The following is a 20,128-nucleotide window of genomic DNA, read 5'->3' as shown; positions in this document are numbered from 1 at the left end:
TCTTGAACCTTTGCCAGTATCACTCAAGGCTAAATATGTCTGCAGCAGGTTGAGAGTAAGTTCCTCGCCTTGTTTTGATCAGCCTGTCAAGTGTTTTAGCTGCCAGTCGAGTTTCTTTATATCACACTATAATTGGCTGCTTTCTCAAGGTGCAGCGAAGGAAAAAAAGCACACGGCAAAACTTGGGCTCCTTTGGCAAAATCCTCCACTGCTGCTTTGCTGAAAGCTGATTTCAGTAGCAAAGGGCATTTTGTAAACAGCTGGTGAAAATAGAGTGGAACTGAAAGGCAGCTTGCATTAAACTCCACAAGAAAGCCTTATTTACCCTCCTGTGCTCGCTTTGTAGTGTCGATCAAACCACTTGCAGCTCCCAGGGGAGGCCCTCGGAAAAATAAAGGGAATACAAAAAATAGAAAAGCAAATGACGTCCTTCAGAGCCCCAGTGCACCTGAGAGGCCCCAGAACAGCACCCCAATCTCCCTGCCCAAGTTCAAACTCCAGGGTCAAGCGGCTGCCTCCGGCGCTGTCCCCGCGTGCCCTTGGACATGTCTGGGGAGAGCTTGGATCAGGGAAGGCAGGAGGGGTGTCCCGCTCCCCCATCCTGAACCCATCCCTCAACGTCAGCTCATTGATTTGCAGAGCAGAGAAAAACACCAGGGGACGAGGGACCATCAATCACCGGTGGCACAGGACGTGGAGCAACGCGCCCTCCAGAGGCTTTGGTTCCAGGATCCCAGCACCGGCTCTGCCTCCCAATACTGGCCACGCTCCCAGCTCCAGCAGACGCCTGCCGCACCCCAAGCTTTTGGGGTCACACCCTCAGGTCAGGGGAGGACAATTTGGCAGCATCCATCAAGGAGAGAGCACTGGTTACAGCTGCCAGGGGACCTTCCTGCTGCCTTCTGTTGCAGCATCCTACCAATTTACTCTTGAAATTAGAGTGCAGAGCTGCCCCTCAGGGATTCTGGAGCTGTTCCACCCCAAAGGATCAGTGTTTAGGTGTCAGAGCCATCTTGACACGAGGAAGGAAGTGCCCATTTTCTGTCGTTGCTTCTCTGAGAAGCAGAAATAAGCACTGAAGAACTTCCCCGGTCCTGCCATCATTCAGATTGGAGGCAGGGCTCACCCTCACGTGGCAGCAGCACTGCCAGAGGCTTCCAGGTGTATCCCACAACTGTGCACTTTGTCCTTCCAGTGTGACAAGTGTATGGACAAACACAAACAGGTAGAAAAGCCTGTTTAATTACACAGCACAGGCTTGACAGGCTCCTTTCACTTTCCCACGGAATTCTGCAGTGACACCACACATCTCCCTTCTGCTACGAGGAGGCAGCAGCACCTGAAAACCCAATTATCCCTTAACAGTGACACTGCAGACACCATCCACGACACTGGGAGATGTGGATGAATGGTGCTGGACCCCAGGAGCTGGGAACTGTAGAACTTTTTCCATCTTCCTGCTGCTTGCCCTGTTTCTAGTCCCTTTTCATCCTCTCTTTACATCGTTTACCTGCCACTGCTGCACAGAACAAAGGAGAAGCAGAACACTGGGACTGGTGTTTCCTGGCTCAGCTACAAAACGACATTATAAATGCATCATTCAGGTAAGGTTTCCCTCCTGCCACCTTTCCTAAAAGCTGCGAGAAGGTCTGGATTTGCAGACTCTCTCTCATATCACTGAGTCCAAACCAACAGCTCTGTTAACACTTGTTTCTCCACAGAGGAAGAGCAATGTTTCCATGCAAGTGAGGAGAACCAGTATTTCTCTTACCTGAGCTGCAAGAAACTCTAAAGGCTGTGTTCTGTCATGTAATGTCATACAAAACACTACGGATATAGGATTGGAAGGGAAAAATTTGGAGTGGGCTGCCCAAGGAATCGCCATCCCTGAAGGTGTTCAAGAAACAACTGCATATGGCATTCAGTGCTCTGGTCTAGTTCCAAGGTGGTGATTGCTCACAGATTGGACTCGATCTCGGAGATCTTTTCCAACCTGAATGATTCTGTGATTCTGTGAAATGCAAGGTATCAAAAAAGCCAACAAGCAGCACAGCTACAAGCAGCACCCAAGAGAAAAATCCAGCATTTCCACCTTTCCTGGCACTAAAAAAATTAAAAACCCACCAAGAGCATTTGCACCCAGAGTTAGGGTCCGTGGAAGGGCCCACCAGCAGTCAGAGACCCCCAGCCCCACGAGGAGGAGCAATGTTAAGTACGTCACGCTTAAACAAGCTGCAGCCTCTGGAATAGCATTTACCCCGGACTGAGTGCTGTGAACCACACACAGCCAGTGGCTAAAGAGCCTGGAATTCTTAAAGAACTTATTTCCAGAGTTGCTCTAATTACAATGCACGGGGTCCTGCTGCTGAATTTCAAAGGCAAGGCTCAATCCCTCCAGGCTCACCATCTGTGCGCTGAATTCCGGGAACATGATGCACGTCGCTCCCACCCACAGAGGACACAGGAGCTTATTGATCACCCCGTGGACATGATGCAAAGGCAGCACGTGCAGAATGACATCCTCCTTCTTCCACTCCCATTTTTCAACCAGCCCTGTGGTCTGCAGAGCAAAACAAACAACACAGTGTTAGGGCAGGAGGAAGGATTCTCCTGAGGTATCCAAACCCCAAATCCCTGGGCATGGCTGCCGGCAGGAATCCCAGACCTGCCTGGGCACAGAATCTTTCCTTTAGGATCAGCACGAGCAAAATTCCCACCACAACAGCAGAACAGAAGAGGAACACCTTTTGCATCTTTATATATCAGCAAAGCCCTTCCTTGTTGCTGAGAAATAGTCAACAGTGATTTTAAGCAGGGCCTACAAAAATATCAGCCTGCTGCTACACATGCAGACTTAGCAGCAATAGTAATCAAAAAACTAATTTTCCCAGAATTCTGTTGACTGTTTGGACACTGATGACACCAGGCTTTTAGCATCTGTAAGGGATAAACAGTAGGACCAGAAAATCACTGATAAGCAGAAAGTAGGTTTCATGTTAGTAAAAAATGTTGATGTAACAAGCTTCCAAAAAACTCTGCTCTGAAGAGACAATTATCTGAAGGGATAATTATCAGGTTTCGGGGTGACCATGCCCTTCAGAGCCCAGTGCTGGCAACTGGAAAACTTATTTCCAGCCACCCAAAAATAAAAAAGCATTTGAATAGTGGAATTTGGTCGTGTCCCTCACAATCCTCTTCCACAGTGCAGGGAGCAGCTTTAAGGCTTTCTGGAGGACAGCACAAAGGATGGGAACTGCTCAGGCCACCCCCAAATGATCAGCATATTTGTAAGGGAAGAGATTCTTTGCCCAACATAGCCAAGCCCTGGCTCTATCCATCAAGGCTTTCATTCCACGCCCGACACTATGGTATCTGAGCGCCCAGAACAACGTCAGCTCCCAGAGGTATCCCTAAGGCCTGCTGTATTCCCTGCCCTTTTTCCCTAATGGCAGGAGTCTAGCAGTTGCAGGCACTGATAACCAAGTGGTGATGTAGTCAGCAGGCTCATTCAAACTTTTAATTCCTTTTGGCTCTGAGAGCTAATGGATTTTTTGCCTTGGGGATACAGACCTGAATAATGCACAGGCTTCACACAGCACTGGGCTGGGCTAAGATACATTCCAGTCAGGAGAAAAGATTCTTTCCTAGTCACAGCGTAGAAAAGCAAACTGCAAAGAAATCAGGTTTTTTGCCACAAGTCTCATCCCTTCTGCTTTCCAGGAAAGTAGGGAGGAGAGTCCACCTGCCCTGGGATGCAGCTGCAGCAACACCACCAGACCAAGGTTTAGAGCCTCAAACGCTGCTGGCTGTTCACTTTCCAAGTGCTGAGGATTTCTGAGTTACAGCCTCATAGCTCCCTGCAGGAATTTGATAGTGGGAAGGTGTGTTTGCAACTCCAAAATCCAAGACTTTGGAGGGGGAGCAGCACTCACCACAGCCTGCACGTTCTCATGGGTGCTGAGGACACCCTTGGGTCGCCCCGTTGTCCCGCTGGTGTAGATGATCATGGCTCCTCTGTCTTTCCACGAGGAGCAGGCTGTCAAGGGACCCTCTTCCACAGCTGTATGGCCTGTGGATCCATCACTACGGGACTTGGGAAGCGGCAGCATTGGGATTCCCAGTTTCTCAGCAATAGGGGCTATTTTCCCCACGTATTCCTCAGCTGCGATAACCAGAGCGCTCTGGGAATCCTGGATCACGTACTCCAGCTCTGGCACGGGGTGTTTCCTGTACAGGGGCACCGCTATGCCCCCGCTCATCCACGAGGCCCACTGGGCCACCACGTACGAGGCATCATTGGGACACAAAAATGAGATCCTCTCTTCCTTCAAGTCCCTGCTGGAGCACTCCAGAACTCTACAGATCTCCTGGGATAAGTGCAGGCTCTGGCTGAGCAGGTCTCTGTACGTGTGCTCCCTGTTTTGGTCAATGATGGCAATTTTGTCACGAAAAGCCAAAGCCCTGGTGAAGACAGGGGTGACGTTACTGCTGCAGGTGGCCCAGGCTGTTTGCAGACCCCTGTGGGGACAGCCAGCCCTCTTCCACCCCCATCTGGAGCAGGACAGGTCCCGGACACGGCTCCAGAGGGGCCGGCTCAGCCGAGGGAAGAGCAGGGAGAGCAGCATCCCGCCAGCACCACTTGTTTTGGAGTGATTCTGCAGAAAGCAATTACAGGAGCAGATAAGTATGTGCAGAGATTACCCAGGGGGTTATTCCCACCAAGGAGAAGTGGCAGCCTTCATCTGAATAACATCCACTGTATTATTGATGTCCCCACTTCAGGCTGTCATATCCCTGGCACGCTGGGCAGTGCCTGGATGAAACAGGAGCCTGAGACCCTTCCCTGCACAGCCTCCACACCCGTAAAAACCAGCTAACTTAAATTATGACCTAGTTTTCATAGAATCATGAAATGGTTTGGGAAGGATCTTAAAGCTCATCCAGTCCCACTCCTGCCATTGGCAGGGACACCTTCCAGTAGCCCAGGTTGCTCCAAGCCCTGTCCAACCTGACCTTGAACACTCCCAGGGATGGGGTAGCCACAGCTTCTCTGGGCAACCTGTGCCACGGCCTCACCACCCTCACAGGGAAGAATTTTTTCCTAATATTTTTCTGAGGTATCCCCTCAGTCCCTTCCAACCCAAACCATTCCATGATTCCATGAAGAATCCTAACTCCCTCTGCACAGCCTAGAGCTCTATCTGGGAACTCAGCAGGAAGCAGCACCCTCTCCATAGAGCCCTCAGCAATGGGGAGCAAAGAGGAGAGAACAGGCCTGTGGCAGGAGAGAGAGGGATTTACTGCACAGAATCCAATTACCACCAAAATATCCCCAGAGAGATTCCATGACAAGAGGAAACAGCCAAAGGATGACAAGTCCTCACTCTCTGAGAGTGTCCGTGACACTTCCTTGGCACCAGCAATCACAACTTGATTTCCTACAATTTTTTTGATAAATGCCTATTAGTGGAGCAGCTCGGCTCAAACAGCCTCCCAGCTCAGCTCCCCACTGTGGGGAGGAGCTGAAACAAAAGGGATCTAGGCTGGCAGCTCCCCAGGGAATTGCTGAGCAGGGCTTTACCCAGCTCAAGTGTTTGTTTTTCTGCAACCCCGCAGTCTCTCCCCTCCACCTTCGGAGCGTTTCTCCACCCAGACATTGGCTCTGCTCATATTTTCTTTTGCATATTGACCTCAATTTCTGCTTCTGCAAAACAAACTTGTGATTTACTGCGGAAACATCTGGGGGAGCAGAGAGGCTTCAAACCCAGAGTGGGGTGACTGTGTGAACCCCTGACATTTGCCACCAGGATGGAAAAAAACAAAGCAGGTCATGACCAAATTCGTGTGACATCTTTCCATTGCTCTGCAGAGACTAAAAGATAAAGAGCCAACACATTTCGTAACTTAAACCGAACCTGGGACATTAACTGGAAGCAGTGGTCTCCCAGGATCCTGCTCTCAGCATTCTCCCTGTTCCCTGTATGGCTCCAGAGCAGGTGTCTGTTGCTCCTTCACAACAGCTCCTTCCAAAAAATCCCATTATCCCATTCCTATGAGTCTAGATTTAATGGAGCAATAAACAGCAGCACCTTCAGCCAGGCCTGGGCATTAGGGACTTCAGAGAACTGGGCTTGTCTACGTGTGCAGACTTACAGACACTCAGGGGGAAGTAAATCCAGGGGGTGTTTTCTTTCCCCTCCCATTCCCCAGGGATAACTGGGACTACAAAGTCTGGCACAGCACACCTGGAAACAAAGTTTGTCACCAGGGCCCATGGGAAGATCACGGCAGCACAGAGATGGGGCTCTGCTGCTTTGGAAAAGAAGGTTCAAACTCCCCTGGAATGGAAGGTCCAAGAAGGGAGGGTCTGTCCCCCCCAAGAAAGGGAAGGGTCCAACCCCTCCCCCTGGGAAGGGAAGGGTCCAAACCCATCCTCCTACGACTGAGGAATTTAAAGCAGCCAAGGGCACCCACCAGCTCCCAGCACAACCAAACCAGTGCAAACTGGAAGCTGACCCAGTGCAGACCCATCCCTGTCCACTCTGTGACAACCCCCTCTGCACCTTCTGAACATAAAGGGCATAAATTGCATTCCCTGAAGTAAAATGATCCATGGAGTTACTCTGAGCTATTCCAAACTGAGTTATAATAGGAAATGATCATCATTCCAGCTCTGATCGTGGCTTGGTGATGTAACTATCACTGCAAGTCCAACCTGCAGGATTCCATCCTTTCCTCATTTACAGACATAAATACAAAGCAACCCCTGGCTTTTTCTACAACAGAGGAGATAAAAAAATACTTTATTCTTGGAAAATAATAAAATAACTTAGAGAAAGAGATGTGAGAAAGGTATCAAATAATGATTGAGATGCTGATTATTCTCCCCTTCTTACAAAAAAAAAAATAGAGAAATATTTAATCCTAGAAAGGTTTGTGTTGGAAAGGACCTTACAGCCTACCCAGTCCCACCCCCTGCCATGGGCAAGGGCACCTTCCACTAGACCAGGTTGCTCCAAGCCCCTTCCAACCTGGTCTTGAATACTTCCAGGGATGGGGCATCCACGGAATACCCTGTGCCAGAGCCTCACCGTCCTCACGGGAAGGAGGGGTCTAATTCTTTTCCTATCCCAGATTCCTCCCCTCCCCAGCTCTTTGCCCTCACCCTACTCACGGCACGCCCCAGAGCAGAAGCAGCAGGAAAACCCCTCGTCCCACGATTCCCGAAGTCCCGCGGGCACGGACCGGCCTCGCCGCGGCCCCGCCACAGGCCCTGCAGCCTGCGGGACCCCCTCGGGGCCGCCCCGACCCCGCCGCCTCCTGCGGGCCTCACCTGCCGCCGGGGGACCGCTCCGCCCGCGGACGGCTCCGGGCGAACACAGCGCGGCGGTCCGAACGTTCCGCGCACGAACGTTCCGCCACCGCACCAACCCGCACCTGATTTATGGGGATTTGGCCCCAAACCGCTCTCGGGGGGCGGGGCTGGGGGCGCCGCGGAGCCGACGGTCACTGCAGCAACCTGGAGCGTCCTCATGGTGTCCTCTGATGTCATGGCGGGTGTTCATAGTATCATGGAGCTGCAGTTCTGCCTGGGGGTGCTGGGGCCACGTGCCCAATCCACGGGACTTCGGGATTTTGGCACGGATGAGGGATCGCCTGGACTCATGGGACCTCCAAGGTGTGGAGAGAAGTCCCTGGGGTGCACAGACATCTTAGAGACACACGGACACCCATGGGACACACAGACATCCTATGGACACATGGACGTCCCTGGGACACAGGGATATCTCGGGGCACACAGACATCCTGGATACACACAAACACCTTGGGGATGTACGGACATCCCAGGGATGCTCAGAGGTTGCTGGGTGGCACACAGTGTGTCCCCTGCCAGCCCTGCTCCCCGGTGGAGCCATGTTTTTCCGGCCGTGCACAGTGTTCCGTGAAGCGGCACAGCCGGGGTGACCCCCCACCCACCTCCCCAGGTGTGTTTCCACCGGGGCCGGCGGCCACAGCCCACGAGGCACAGCGGGGTGGGAGCGGAAACAGGGCCGGGAGCCCGGCCTAGGGCAGAGCCCAGCCTAGGGCAAAGCCTGGCCTAGGGCAGAGCCCAGGCCTGGCGGGGGCGTGCAGCCAACAAGCATGTTCCGGCTGAGCTCCCAGAGCCCCACTGCAAGGAGTACCATTGCACAGCACCCCATTTCACAGCGCTCCATAGCACAAATCTCCATTGCACAGCTCCCTCCTCATTGCACATCTCCTCTCTTACCCAGCTCCCCGTTGCACATCTCTCCATCTCCTGGATCCCTCCCTGTGGCACAGCCTTTCCCCGTTATGCAGCACCGTCTCCCTTGCACAGCACCCCATTGCCCGGCTGTCACACAGCTCCTGTTGCACAGCTCCCCAAAGGATGTGTTCCATGGCTCCCTCCCGATTTCATGTCTCTCCATCACACCACTCCCTCCCCATGGCACACTCCCTCTCCATCGCATGACTCTCCACTGCAGAGCTCCCTCCCCATTGCACGGCTGCAGCACAGCTCCCTCCCTGTTGCACACTTCCCCATCACACAACTCTCCCCCCCCATTTCTTCCCCATTTCGTGCCTCCCCAGTGCATGGCTCCCTCCCCATTGCACACTCCCTCCCTGTTGCACAACTCTTACACACCTCTCCATCACTCAGCTCCCTCACCATTTCACAGCTCCTGATTGCACACTCCCTCCCTGTTCCACATCTCCCTATTGCACAGGTCCCTCCCTGTTCACGCTTCCCCATCACACAGCTCCCTCCCCCTATCCTCCCCACTGCACAGCTCCTTGTGTCATGTCTCCCCATTGCACAACTCCCTCTCCATTTCAAGTGTCCCCATTTCATGGTCCCACAGCTCCCTTCCCACTGCACGACTCAGCATTGCACAGCTCCCTCCCTGCTGCACAACCCCCTCCCCATCGCACATTTCCCCATCATGCATCTCCCTCCCCATTTTCTCCCCATCACAGGGCTCCCTCTCCACTGCACAGCTCTTGCACGACTCCCCATTGAACACTCCCTTCCCATTTCACACCTCTCCCTCACATGGCTCCCTCCCCATTTCACATCTTCCCATTTCACAATTCCCCATTGCATGACTCCCTATTGCACACTCCCTTCCCGTTCCCCATTTCAAGCCTCCCCATTGCACAGTTCCCTCCCCACTGCACACTCCCTTCCCATTTTACACCCCCTCCCTATTTCCTGGCCCCCTGTCACACACCTGTCCCATGCAGAGCTGCTGCAGGAGGGTCTGAACATCCCCCGCAGCTCTGGGCTGGCCCCCAGCGACAGTAGGTGCCACCTCCCTGCAGAGGGTTCAGGGTAGCTGTGCCCACCTGCTGCCCTGCACCTGTGCCCACCCTGGCCTTGCCACTGCCCAGCTTGGCCCTGTCACCACGACCCCGGCCCTGCCAGTGCCACTGTTATTCTCCACTTTGCACTTGCCATCTGTCACTGGCCTCCCCAGGCCCCGCAGGCTGCAGGGATTAACGCCCCCCTCGCCAGGGGATGTGTGCCCACAGGGGGGTCTCTGACACCAGCAGGGTGTCACCACCCCCGTGGTGGTTCAGGGGCTGGCAGGGACAGGGTGCACGGGGTGGGGACAGGTTTGGGACATCCATGGATTCCTGTGTCAGGCAGGATGCTCCTCTGTGCCTCTTCAGCGTGTTCAGAGACCCCCCGCCCTGGGGGGGGGGGGGGGGTCAGGGCCGTCCCCCCCGACCGTGGCAGGCGGCAGGGCCAGCTGGCCGTGCACACCAGATGTCCACCCCGACCCACCCTCTGCTGCTCCGGCCCCCAGCACCTGGTGCCCACCGGCCATCTGGAGGCAGCCACATCCCCGGAGACGATGCTCAGCCGCGGCCACGAGCAGCAGCCGGCCACTGCCGTCCATTCTGGGGCCGCACGCTCCCACCTGGGGCTGCGAGGAGGGAGGGGTCCCCTGGGAGGGGTCAGTCCAGATGTGCCATCACAGCTGGGAGCAGAACAGCCAATGTCATGGAGCAGCTGGACACCAGAAAACCAAAGCCGGGGCACACCACAGCCCTGCTCACCCATGGCCCCCCTGCCCCTGCTCATGGGGCTGTTGCGATGGTCCCCAGAACACTGGGATGTCCCGAAAATGCCACCGCGGTTTGTTCCCTCCCTCCCTCGCAGCCGGGTGTGAGTCCCGCAGCCCGCACCGGAGGGAGGGTTTTCTGCCTTCTCCGTCACCCACCCCCCCCCCCCCGCCGCCTTACTCAGCTCGGTGATTAATTATGGATCCAGCAGAAAGCTTTTATTGCGTTCGAGTTTACTTGTGGCACATCCGTATTTATTAAAAAAAAAAAAAAAGGAAAGTAATTACTGGGTGGTGTAAACACCGCAAACACCGCTGGGTTCCAGGGAGCTCAGTGCTCAGGGAGAGCACCATGGCTGCCAGAGGCTCCATCCTGGTGGGATGGCGTGGGATGGCATGGCATGGCATGGCATGGCATGGCATGGCATGGCATGGCATGGGGGAACTGGAAGCTGCCACACAGTGCTGCTTCGGGTGAGGATGGAGCGAGGTGGGAGCCCATCCATCCCCACTGGGACACCCCAAGACCATGGGAATTGTGTCCCTATCCCCATCCTGCCCCAGTCCAAGGAGGGACAGAGCCGGAGCGTATGCCAGGATCCCTGATTGCTGCCCAGGAGGGTGTTGTAAACAAGGGGGAGTGAAATGTTTGATCTCCATCCATCTGCTGGAGCCTAATCCCCCACCCCTCGTGCCTCATCACTTCCCAGTCTCCCTAATCTGCTCCCCGCCAGCCAGCGGAAGGTCAGTGCCGGGTGTCCCCCACCACATGCCCTGTGGCACCGGCTCAACCAGGAGGCTGACAGGGCTGGTAGGGCCATAAGGTGGGAGAAACCAGATTAAGTGTCCCCATTTGGGGGTTTAATCCCTGTGCTGCTGCTGCTGTGATGGGAAGGCACAAGACAGGGACAAGATCTCCCTCTTTCCCTTGTTCTCCTCTGTATTTCAGAGGTCCCCCCATGCCTGCATCCCACCTGACATGAGCATCCATTGTCAGAACCACTACCCACGCTGGAGTGACAGGGCACAGGTTTGTCCCCAGGGGCCTGTGGGGGACACGATTGCCATCGGGACTCCCTGGGGACAGGAGCAGCTCGGAGCTGCTCGGCGTGAAGTGGAGCCATAAGTGGCTCCTGTGTCACGTGCTGAGGATAAGTGCAAAATGGCCCTATTATGATAATTGCACGGAATTATGATTGATGGAGATTAACTGCTTATTTGAGGAAATGGCAGGCGCACGTGTGACACGGGCAGGCTGGGGCACAGCCACCGGGGCATGGGGACACAGGGACATGGGCAGAGTGGCACACCAGGATATTCTGGGGATCTCCATACGGCACAGTCACCACCATCCTCGGAGCTGCCATGTCCCCAGCTCTCGGGCTGGGATGTGCCACCACACAGGAATATTGGGGGCTGCATGGCAGGAGGACCCACTTATACCTCATCCTGTCCCATGGAAGGCTCCTGGTATCTCCTGCCAACTCCATTAAAGACATCCCTGATTAGGGGGTAAACCTGTTAAACAGGGATGGCAGCGGCTCTCCATGTGCTCACTGTGCTCTGTGCCCCCAGGCTGTGCCATGGGGCTTTGCTGTGGGACTGAAGAGGGGGCAGGGGGCAGCCCTAGGATCCCCATGGCTCCCAGTGAGCGTGGCTCTCAGTAAATGACTTATTTTGGGAGAACTTGAACAGGAACTGGGCTGGCTCTGTTTCCTACTTCCAGCCCAGCTGTTCCCACCAATGTCCCCTGGCCTCAGGGACCCTCCTGGGTTATTGGCGCCAGGAGAACCCAGGCTACAGTAGATGTCCAAGACACACTCCCACCTCTCCCTTCAAAAATACACCAAACCCAGGAATTTGGAGAAGAAAAGCCAGAAAAGCAGGGTTGTTTGTGATGCCGATGGCTGGCCAGGATGGAGCCATGACATGACTGCACTGCCGGGTACAGGATTTCGGCACGAAGTGGGGATGTTGTGCTGCATGAGGCTGAGACAGCCATGTCAAGCAACACACGGCCAGAGGGCACCCCAAAACCCCCCACCCATCACCAGAAGTCCCTCCTCCGCTCTCCCCTTCCCAATTTCCTGGGCCTCCCTTCGCAGCAGACGGATGCTGGGTAAGAGGTGTGTCTATGGGAGCCGTTCTCGCCATGCAGCATCGCTGGTCTGCGTCGGCACTTGCCATCCCTGGGATGGGCTTTCGCGGCTGGACTGGGGGCACGAGTGGGGACAGACGGGGCTGAGCCTCTCCATGTGACACCGGGACCTTGGCCAGCCTCCCGCACCTCCACGAGGGACAAGGACATTGCCCAGCTGGCCTTGGCCAAGGGAAGGGGCCCCTGGTGGGTCCCCACCACCGGGCACAGCGAAGCCAACTCTTTTCTCTGCATTTTCCCCTTTTCCTCCCCCCATTTTGCTTTTGGCAGCGGAGCTGCCGTGGCGGCTGGGGCGCGCGGTGCCGGGGAAGGGCTGCCAAGCCTCGGCAGCCCCCCGCGGCCCCCCGGCCCACCGTGCCAAGGCTGGTGGCTGGCAGAAGGGCTGCCTGCGCCTGGCAGGGCTCTGTCAGCTGCGGGAGGATCCCTGTGCCGCGCTTGCTGCCAATTTCCCTGCGAGCTGGCACCACAGGCGGCTCTGGAGGCACCGGCGGAGAAGGCTGGGGAGGACGGATTGTGAAAGGGAGAGAGGAAAAAAAAAAATAATGGACACATGCCATCGCTGGAGCGGTGAGGCTGCCAAAACGCCAGCAGGCAGCGGGGGCCAAAATCCACCAGTGGCGGAGAGGAGGGTCTGGCAGCGCGGGCACATGGAGGACGGGCAGCACGGCAGAGGCACAGCGTGGCCGAGGCAGGATGGGCAGCAAACGGAGGAGCCGGAGACAAGAGAGGTATTTGCCTTCGTTTTCAAGGGTGTGCGTGTGTGTGCATGTGTCTGCAGCCGGGGCTGTGCATCCCGGCCAGCTCAGCGCATCCTGGCTGGCTCAGCTCCATGCAGGCTGCCCATGGCCTCCCTGGATGTCCCACTGCTCTCCTGCCTGGCCTGTCCCATGGCAGCCCTTCGGTCCTTCCACTGCTGTCTGGCACAGGCAGGCAAGGGCTCTGAGTGCCGGTCAGGCTTGGCCGGTGGCTGCAGAGGGGATTTGCTGCACGCGGGGCCGGCAAGGGAGGTTGTGGCTTTGTGTGGTTGGGCTTTGTCTACCGGGGGCACGGGGCTGGGAGCCACAGGGGCTGTGGGCAGGGAGGTGTGAGCCAAAGTCCTGCCGCCAGCAGAACTGGACTACTGTAGAGCCGAGCCTGGTGGCTGAGTGAGGAGAAAGGGAGGGTGGGCAGTGAGTCCCCCACACTCACCACCATACTGGGGAGGAAGAGGAGGGAAAGGGAGGATTTTGGTGCACTGGGAAGCTCTTGGTCCATGACCATGACCTGCATGATGCCAGGGTCATAGCCACAGCATGATGTGTGAAGGAGATGGGGGTGTGAGCGGTTGTGGGAGCCTTAGGGAGGAGGCTGAAGGTGCAGGACAGAGCCTTGGTGCTGCCACATGCTGGTCCAGCTTGCAGAGCGTGCTGCCTGCCCCGTGCTGCAGGAGCAATGTTGGAGCCAGCAGCAGATGCCAGGAACACTGTGGTGTCACCGCTCCCCAGGCACCATGTGAAGGCTAAGGGTCCCGAAGTGCCAAACCTGTCCAGTGTGAGGGAAAGGAGATGGCACTGAAGGGAAGCAGGGTTGTTGGCAATCCCAAATCTCACGCCACCCTGATTCCTGCCTGATGCTCTGCACCCTGGCTGTGCCCAATGATGTCCACTCTGCACCAATCCTACCAGGACAAACCTCTCTCAGGGTCCCTGACCCCAGCATCCATCGTCTACAGGAACCAGGGCAGGGACCCCAGCATCCAGCTTCGAGAGCATCAGCATGTCCCTGAGAGGGATGTGGAGGGAGACAAGAGGAGACATCTCATCTTATCCCATCCCATCCCAGGCTCCATCATTGCTGGCTGGGCTGGTCAGCACCTGGCAACCCCAACTATAAGCTGGAGGAGCAGCTCTGTCCATTCTTTCATTGGATATTTGGACTAAACACAGCACCCTGCTGCAGCCTGGTCCCCCAAAATGTCCCATGGAGAAGGATCAGAAAAGGTCCCTCCACCTGGATGGCACCACTGCAGCCCCTCCACCTCCCCAGAGCTGTCATTCACCGGAGGACGAAGCCCCACACCTTCCCTGCACTGCCCATCACAGGGCCAGAGGGGCAGGAACGCTCCCCATGTCACGGGATGATCCCCCCATCTCCCCCTTTCCCTCGTTTTCCTCCGTATTTCACGGTTCCTGCTTCCTGCACAAGGCAGGGGTCTCCAGGGACTCCAGCCAGATGTTCTCTGCAGCACACCACATTGCTTTCCTAATGAAATATTCATGGAGCCTCTCTGCCTCTTGCCATGAAAGCCTTCTGCAGCTCCCAGCCATGGAAACGCTGTGCAGGCAGCATTCCTGCAAAGCTCCCGGCCCCCTGCTTCCCGCTTGCCACCTCCATCTTCCTCTTCCTCCTCCCACCAGCCGTGTTGGAGTGAAGTCTTTGTCTCCTTTCACCTTGCAGGTGGACATAGCCAGGGCATAGCCAGGCCCATGTGCTGGGGACACTGTGTCCCTACGTGGCTGTTCCCCACCCCAAGGAGAGTCCCTCCATGGCTGGGAGAAGGGGGCAGGGGGGGTGCAGACCCTGGTGTGGGGCACGGAGGGGTGTCACCCCCCCTCTGCCCAAACCACCCCTGCTCCTGGTGCTCCCGCCGGCTCCCAGCCAGCCTGTGGCATTAGCGATGCTGTGCGCCATAATCCAATTAGGTTGTTTATGCAAACAATCAGGTTTTATGTTTCGGTAAAAAGCTTAAATAACCTTAATCAAAGCAAAAGACCTGAAATTGTCACCAGCAGGGGCTGTGGGTTGGTGGGTGGTGGGCAGGACACCCTCTCTGGCTCATGACACCCTGCCTGGGTCACACCCACCACTGGCAGCCCTGGGATCTCCAGGGGGCTCAGCACCAAGGGCCACATGGGAGATGTTCTGCTCCATCCCAGCATTGCTGCCAGAGGTTCAGAGCCATCCCACTCACGCTGGGGATTCCTGGTGCCCTTCAGCATCACGTCCAGCAAGCCCCAACCTGGCCCTCAAGTCATGGCCTGCTGGGACGTCTTGTCACCCCTGTCTCTAAATATGGGAACACCGAGGTGTGGCATCAGGCTGGAAGGATGCAGGTGGTCCCAGACAGTGACCGATCCAGCACGCTGCCACCATCCTACCTCACATCACCAGCCTCAGCTGCTCCGACAGCACCACGGCATCCCAGTACCAGGAGAAAATCCCTGCAGTTTCACCTCAGGTCAGTGTGAGGTGGCACAAAGGACCGTGTTGTGTCCCTGTGCCTGCGTGGGGATGGGCATGGTGAGTTGGGGAGCAGAGCTGGCTCTGGAGGGCCATGCCCGCTGGCACTGCCTCCCGCATACCCCGAGTTTCTGGAGGAGTAATAAGCTATGCATGTAGTGTAGAAATAAAACATGTTCTGCAGAACAAATGATGTTAATTTGCTGAGAGGCTCTGAAGCCGAGTATTAGCGAAATGCCTTGAGGGAGAGAGCAGCAGCTGTGCTGGAATTAATGGCAACGTGCCGAATTAGCACTGCTATGCATCATAGTCAGAGGGAAAAAATTACCGGAGAGATGGGGAAAACAACCCCCTCCGTGTGCCAGCCCCGACCCCGGGGCACACTGCGGAGCGGAGCCGATGCGGTGGGTCCTGGTGCCCGGGGAATGCCCTTGCCCCGGCCCTGCCCAGGCGCACCATGGCTCACTCTGAGCCCCATGGCCTCCTCTGCCAAGGTGTGTGTCCTCAGGAGTGCTCAGCATCCCTCTGGGATGGTCAACATCACTCCTGGGTGCTCAGCATTCCTGTGGGACACTCAGCATCGCTCTCATGTGCTCAGCATCCCTCCAAGACACCTGACGTTGCTCCAGGATGCTCAGTATCCCTCTGGGGTGCTAAACACTCTCCCAGGTGCTCAGCATCCCTCTGGGACATTCAACATTGCTCTCGTCTGGGACGCTCAGCATCCCTCTGGACCAAACCATGTCATTCCATCCCACTCCTCTCCCAGAGACCGTCTCCTCTCAGATCTGCATCCCTGCTGTTCTCCCACTCCTTCCCCTTCTTTCCGGGGTATTATTCATCTCCTTGTCTGTTTATTTCTTCTCTTCACTCTTGGTGGTTGAGCACTGAAAGTCTGTAGCTCCTCATTGATTACTAACAGTGCATCTGGTTTACGGCTCCGCAGTCTCCTCCAGAGCATCCGTCTTCCTTCCCTGCCTCCTTCCTCCTGGCCGCCCACCACGGCATGGCCCGGCTGCCAGGAGCACACTGCGGACTGTGTGTTACCTCCTAATGGATGGTTCCAGTAAATTCCACACCTCTGATGAATATTTAATACCAACTTCCATCCCTGCTGCCTGCCGGAGGGGGATTGGTTTGGCAGGTACCACAGTGCTGCCAGCTCTCGTGGGAAATGGGGTTTAGCCCTTGGGTGCTGAACTTGAGCTCATGGAGATGGCAGTGAACAGTTATCCCAGTGGAGGCTGGGACTGGTGACATCCTGAGTTGGTATTCCTGTGAATCCTTCATCATCCCATGTGCCTGTCACAGCCCGTGGCTGCTCATCCCCAGCATAAAACATCTCCAAAAATAAAACATGTCTCTGTTTGTCTTGTCACCCTAAGTCTTTTCTCCTGCTTTTCATCTGCAGATCCCAGTCCCATGGGAGCAGCCCCCGCCAGGCCCTGGATGCCACTGTGTCACCCAGTCCTGGGGCACAGACTCACACCTGGTGGTGCCATGGGCCATGTGATATGACATGTGGATGTGCCACCGGTTTTGTCCTTGCTGGGATGTGCCAGCAACTGCTGAGCACCGAACCTGCTGGTACATGGCAATGGGAATGACCTTCCTGCAGCCATCAGATTTCAGCATCCCCAGGAGTGAAGAAGGTTTATCCATTTGGAGGCTTGTCCATGTGAACACCAGTACATGTGGAGCTTTACCAAATACACTCAGGCCCTGCTGGCTGCCTCAGGGGACAGGATTTGGCCCAGGAAGGAGAAATGTGCTCCCAGCCGTGCTCTGGACCATGGGAGCACAGAGGCTGATGGTGGCATCACCCTGCAGGACCTGCATGGACACACCAAGGGCTGTGCCAGGTGCTCTGCACACCCGGAGCACCATCAGTCCTAATCCTGACCCTGCTTCTCAGTGTTCAGGGAATGCTTCGGCATGTATTCCTCATCCCCACCCCAAGCCGAGAGCTGTGGGTGTGTGAGGCCATCACACCCCTCTATTGCCGAGGAATTGGGCTGGGAAATCTTGTAACTGCATTGATTTTGGAGCGGGATGGAGAAGCTGGGGGAGGTACTGTGGGGTGCTGGGGATGCTTGGGGTGCTGGGAGTGCCCGGGCACAGGCAGGGCAGCGGGAGCTGCCGGTCACTGCCAGGTTACATCTGCCGGGGCATGCAAGAGTGACTCCAGATGCATTAGAAGTGCCATGCTCCAATTTCAATTTCATCGTCTCACAATCATTTTCAGGCTCCTCTTAGTGCCACATTAACGAAGCCTGCTCGTTTGAATGCATAATTAGCCCAAGCATTCTACCTCGCTAATTTCGAAGCAAGGGGGGGAGGGAAGAGGGGGGAATTTGCATATTAATTTAGCAGAGGGAGAGAAAAACTGTTTACCACTTGCTTCTTGCTGTTGATCACAGCGGACTTAACTCTTTCCCGGGTGCCATCTGGAGCTGCAGAGCCGGGCGCCCAGCCGGCACGTGGGACAGGATGCAAAGGTTACAAGGCAGCAATTAAATCCTCCTCGACCACCCTGGTTGCCTTTGGGAGCTGACTGGGAGCACTGGGGTTGAGGCTCCTGGGAGCACAGGGCTGGTGAAGGGCAGCTGAGGTGGTGATAGATGCTCCAAGGTGTTCCCCAGCCCTCCTCCACATGCAGCTCTGGGGTGAAACTGCCACTGTCACCTGCCCCAGGGTGGCAAAGTCCCATCCTGGGTCTGTCCTTCCATCCTTGGCAAAGCCAGGAGAAGGGATTCCCAACAGCATCATCCCTTCTGCAAAGGACAGATGGGTCCACCCTGTCACTCTTGGTGTGTCCCCTTCAAAAGGACACCTCTGTCCTCATATTTCCCTTAATTTTAGCATCATCCACCTGTAATATGGTGTTAGATGAGCATGTGCCATCCCCAGAATCCCTTTGGGTCTCATGGATTTGGTGTGCATGGGATGCCCACAGACCTGCTGCACCCACAGAACACCCACAGACCAGGGTAGGCAGCCTGGCTGAGCACTGGCAACTCATTACACCTCCCCCCATTACCACTCCTCTTCGTCTGGGAGTCCGTGGGTGTCTTGAGCCAAGGTTGGAGGTAATTTGTCTGTCTCCTGCAGTGGGCTGTCATCTCGCATCTGTGAACCAGTTCCATTTGCACTGACATTAAAAAACCCTCAGATCTGACAGGTAGTAAAAAAAAAATTAAAAAATTGCAACAGGATGTTGGGAATAGCACAGGCTCATTCCAGAGATAGCTAGATTTGAGGGTTGTCACAGCTCCGATGATCCGTATTTTGGCCTTTGGACGTGTATTCCTGTCTCATCTGGCCTTTGCACCTCCATTCCGGCTCCCCAAAATGACTTTCTCACCCCTGGAGGCCCGCTGCCCCACCATCCACTCTTTTCTGCTGGCTTGAAGCCATCCCAGTGCGTCACAGCAATTTGGGGACACCTCCATCCCTGGCATCCCTGTGTGACTCCTGCATCCCAGCTGGCACAGAGACATGCACAAGGGGTTTATCCATCACCCTGCTATGAGAACGTGGAGCTGCATGGAAGGGGACATCCCAAATGTGGGTCTGGGGTCTCCAGAGTGGCCGGAGTGGTGCTGGGTTTGTGGTGGAGCATGGGGCTGGCTCGGAGGGGGTTAACAGTTGATTACAGCCTTTGTCTCCGCATCAGTGTACATAATGCGCCCGCATTTGCATACTGCAGTGTGCGCTCAATTAAAATGAACTTTTAATTTCTTCTAAGTAAATTACTTCTTCCCGCTACGTGACGCGCACAAAATGTCAGAATAATGGGAGAGCCTTAATGAGCTGGGAATGAGGGCCAGGGAGGGGAATGCTGGGGGCTCCGGCTCCCCTCTGGGCTACTCCTGCCAGGGGAAAGGATGGATCCTGCTCTCTTCTGCCTTCCCTGCTGGGGCACGGGACATCCCTGCTGCCAGGATGTCCCCAGGGCAGGGCAGGTGTCCCCACCTCCTTCCCATCACCTTCTCCTGCCCGTGTTCCTGCAAGGAACTGAGTTCTCTGGGTCCTGCCAGCATCCCAGCATCCAGGGATGTGTGGGACACAGGGATATCGGGGCATCCCTGCAAGGGGCTGAGCTCTCTGTGTCCTGCACACATCCTGGCACTCCACATCATCCCAGAAATGCTCCCTGGGCCATCTTTTTCCCAGGATGCCCCAAGCTATCCACAGGGACTCACAGCCCGCTCTGTTCTTCCCACGGAGGATGCTCGGGGAGGGACACGGAGCACTCCATCCCGACCTCCTCGGCTGCCTCCCGCCCGGAGCCGGGGCAGCCGCGTGTCCGCGGGGGCCAGATGGCAGGCGAGATTACTGGAATTTGATTTTCAGATAAATCACAAACCTGGATGAGCGAGTGCTGCTCCAGATGCATTATCCGTAATCCCTTGGAAGGGAACCTTTCGGAGGAGACGGTCCCTGTGCCAGCTCGGCAGCAGCTGGGTAATCCCGGCCGGCGGTACAGCCCGCACAGCCCGGGGGGATCAGCTGCTGCCCGGCCGCACCGCGGTGTGTCACCCGTGCTCGCCACGACCCACATTTGGTCCCGCCGCGCCCGGGCGGGAGCAGATGGAGCCAGATGGAATCACACCAGGAGCACACGGGCACCAGGACGAGCCCGTGCCCGCAGTGCCCG

The 20,128-nt window shown here is 56.0% G+C and overlaps 1 protein-coding gene and 1 long non-coding RNA gene across 5 annotated transcripts in view; one reads left to right on the top strand and one right to left on the bottom strand.

The window, feature by feature from the left end:
- The window catches only part of ACSF3 (acyl-CoA synthetase family member 3), a 57,410-nt gene extending 49,843 nt beyond the window's left edge, over window positions 1–7,567 (bottom strand). Inside the window, exons 1-3 of one of the 4 annotated variants that reach the window (XM_064671074.1) lie at window positions 7,334–7,567; window positions 3,933–4,655; window positions 2,405–2,560 (exon numbers count right to left, since the gene is read on the bottom strand). In XM_064671074.1, the coding sequence (XP_064527144.1) occupies window positions 2,405–2,560; window positions 3,933–4,655; window positions 7,334–7,552 (1,098 nt within the window). In that variant the 5' untranslated portion in view covers window positions 7,553–7,567. Of the gene's footprint in view, window positions 1–2,404; window positions 2,561–3,570; window positions 3,879–3,932; window positions 4,656–7,165; window positions 7,292–7,333 lie in introns of those variants that run through there. The other 3 variants (XM_064671076.1, XM_064671075.1, XM_064671078.1) reach the window with 3 other exon arrangements.
- A 4,399-nt stretch (window positions 7,568–11,966) lies between these two features.
- Window positions 11,967–19,209, top strand: LOC135422076 (uncharacterized). The gene is made up of 2 exons (XR_010434307.1): window positions 11,967–12,977; window positions 16,880–19,209. It is a non-coding gene; the product is annotated as an uncharacterized LOC135422076 (long non-coding RNA).
- The last annotated feature ends 919 nt before the right edge of the window (window positions 19,210–20,128 follow it).

The sequence above is a fragment of the Pseudopipra pipra genome, chromosome 14 (assembly GCF_036250125.1).
Source record: "Pseudopipra pipra isolate bDixPip1 chromosome 14, bDixPip1.hap1, whole genome shotgun sequence".
Classification (NCBI taxonomy): domain Eukaryota; kingdom Metazoa; phylum Chordata; class Aves; order Passeriformes; family Pipridae; genus Pseudopipra; species Pseudopipra pipra.
Note: the sequence above shows the minus strand (reverse complement) of the source record. Positions and strands in the feature narration are given on the sequence as shown.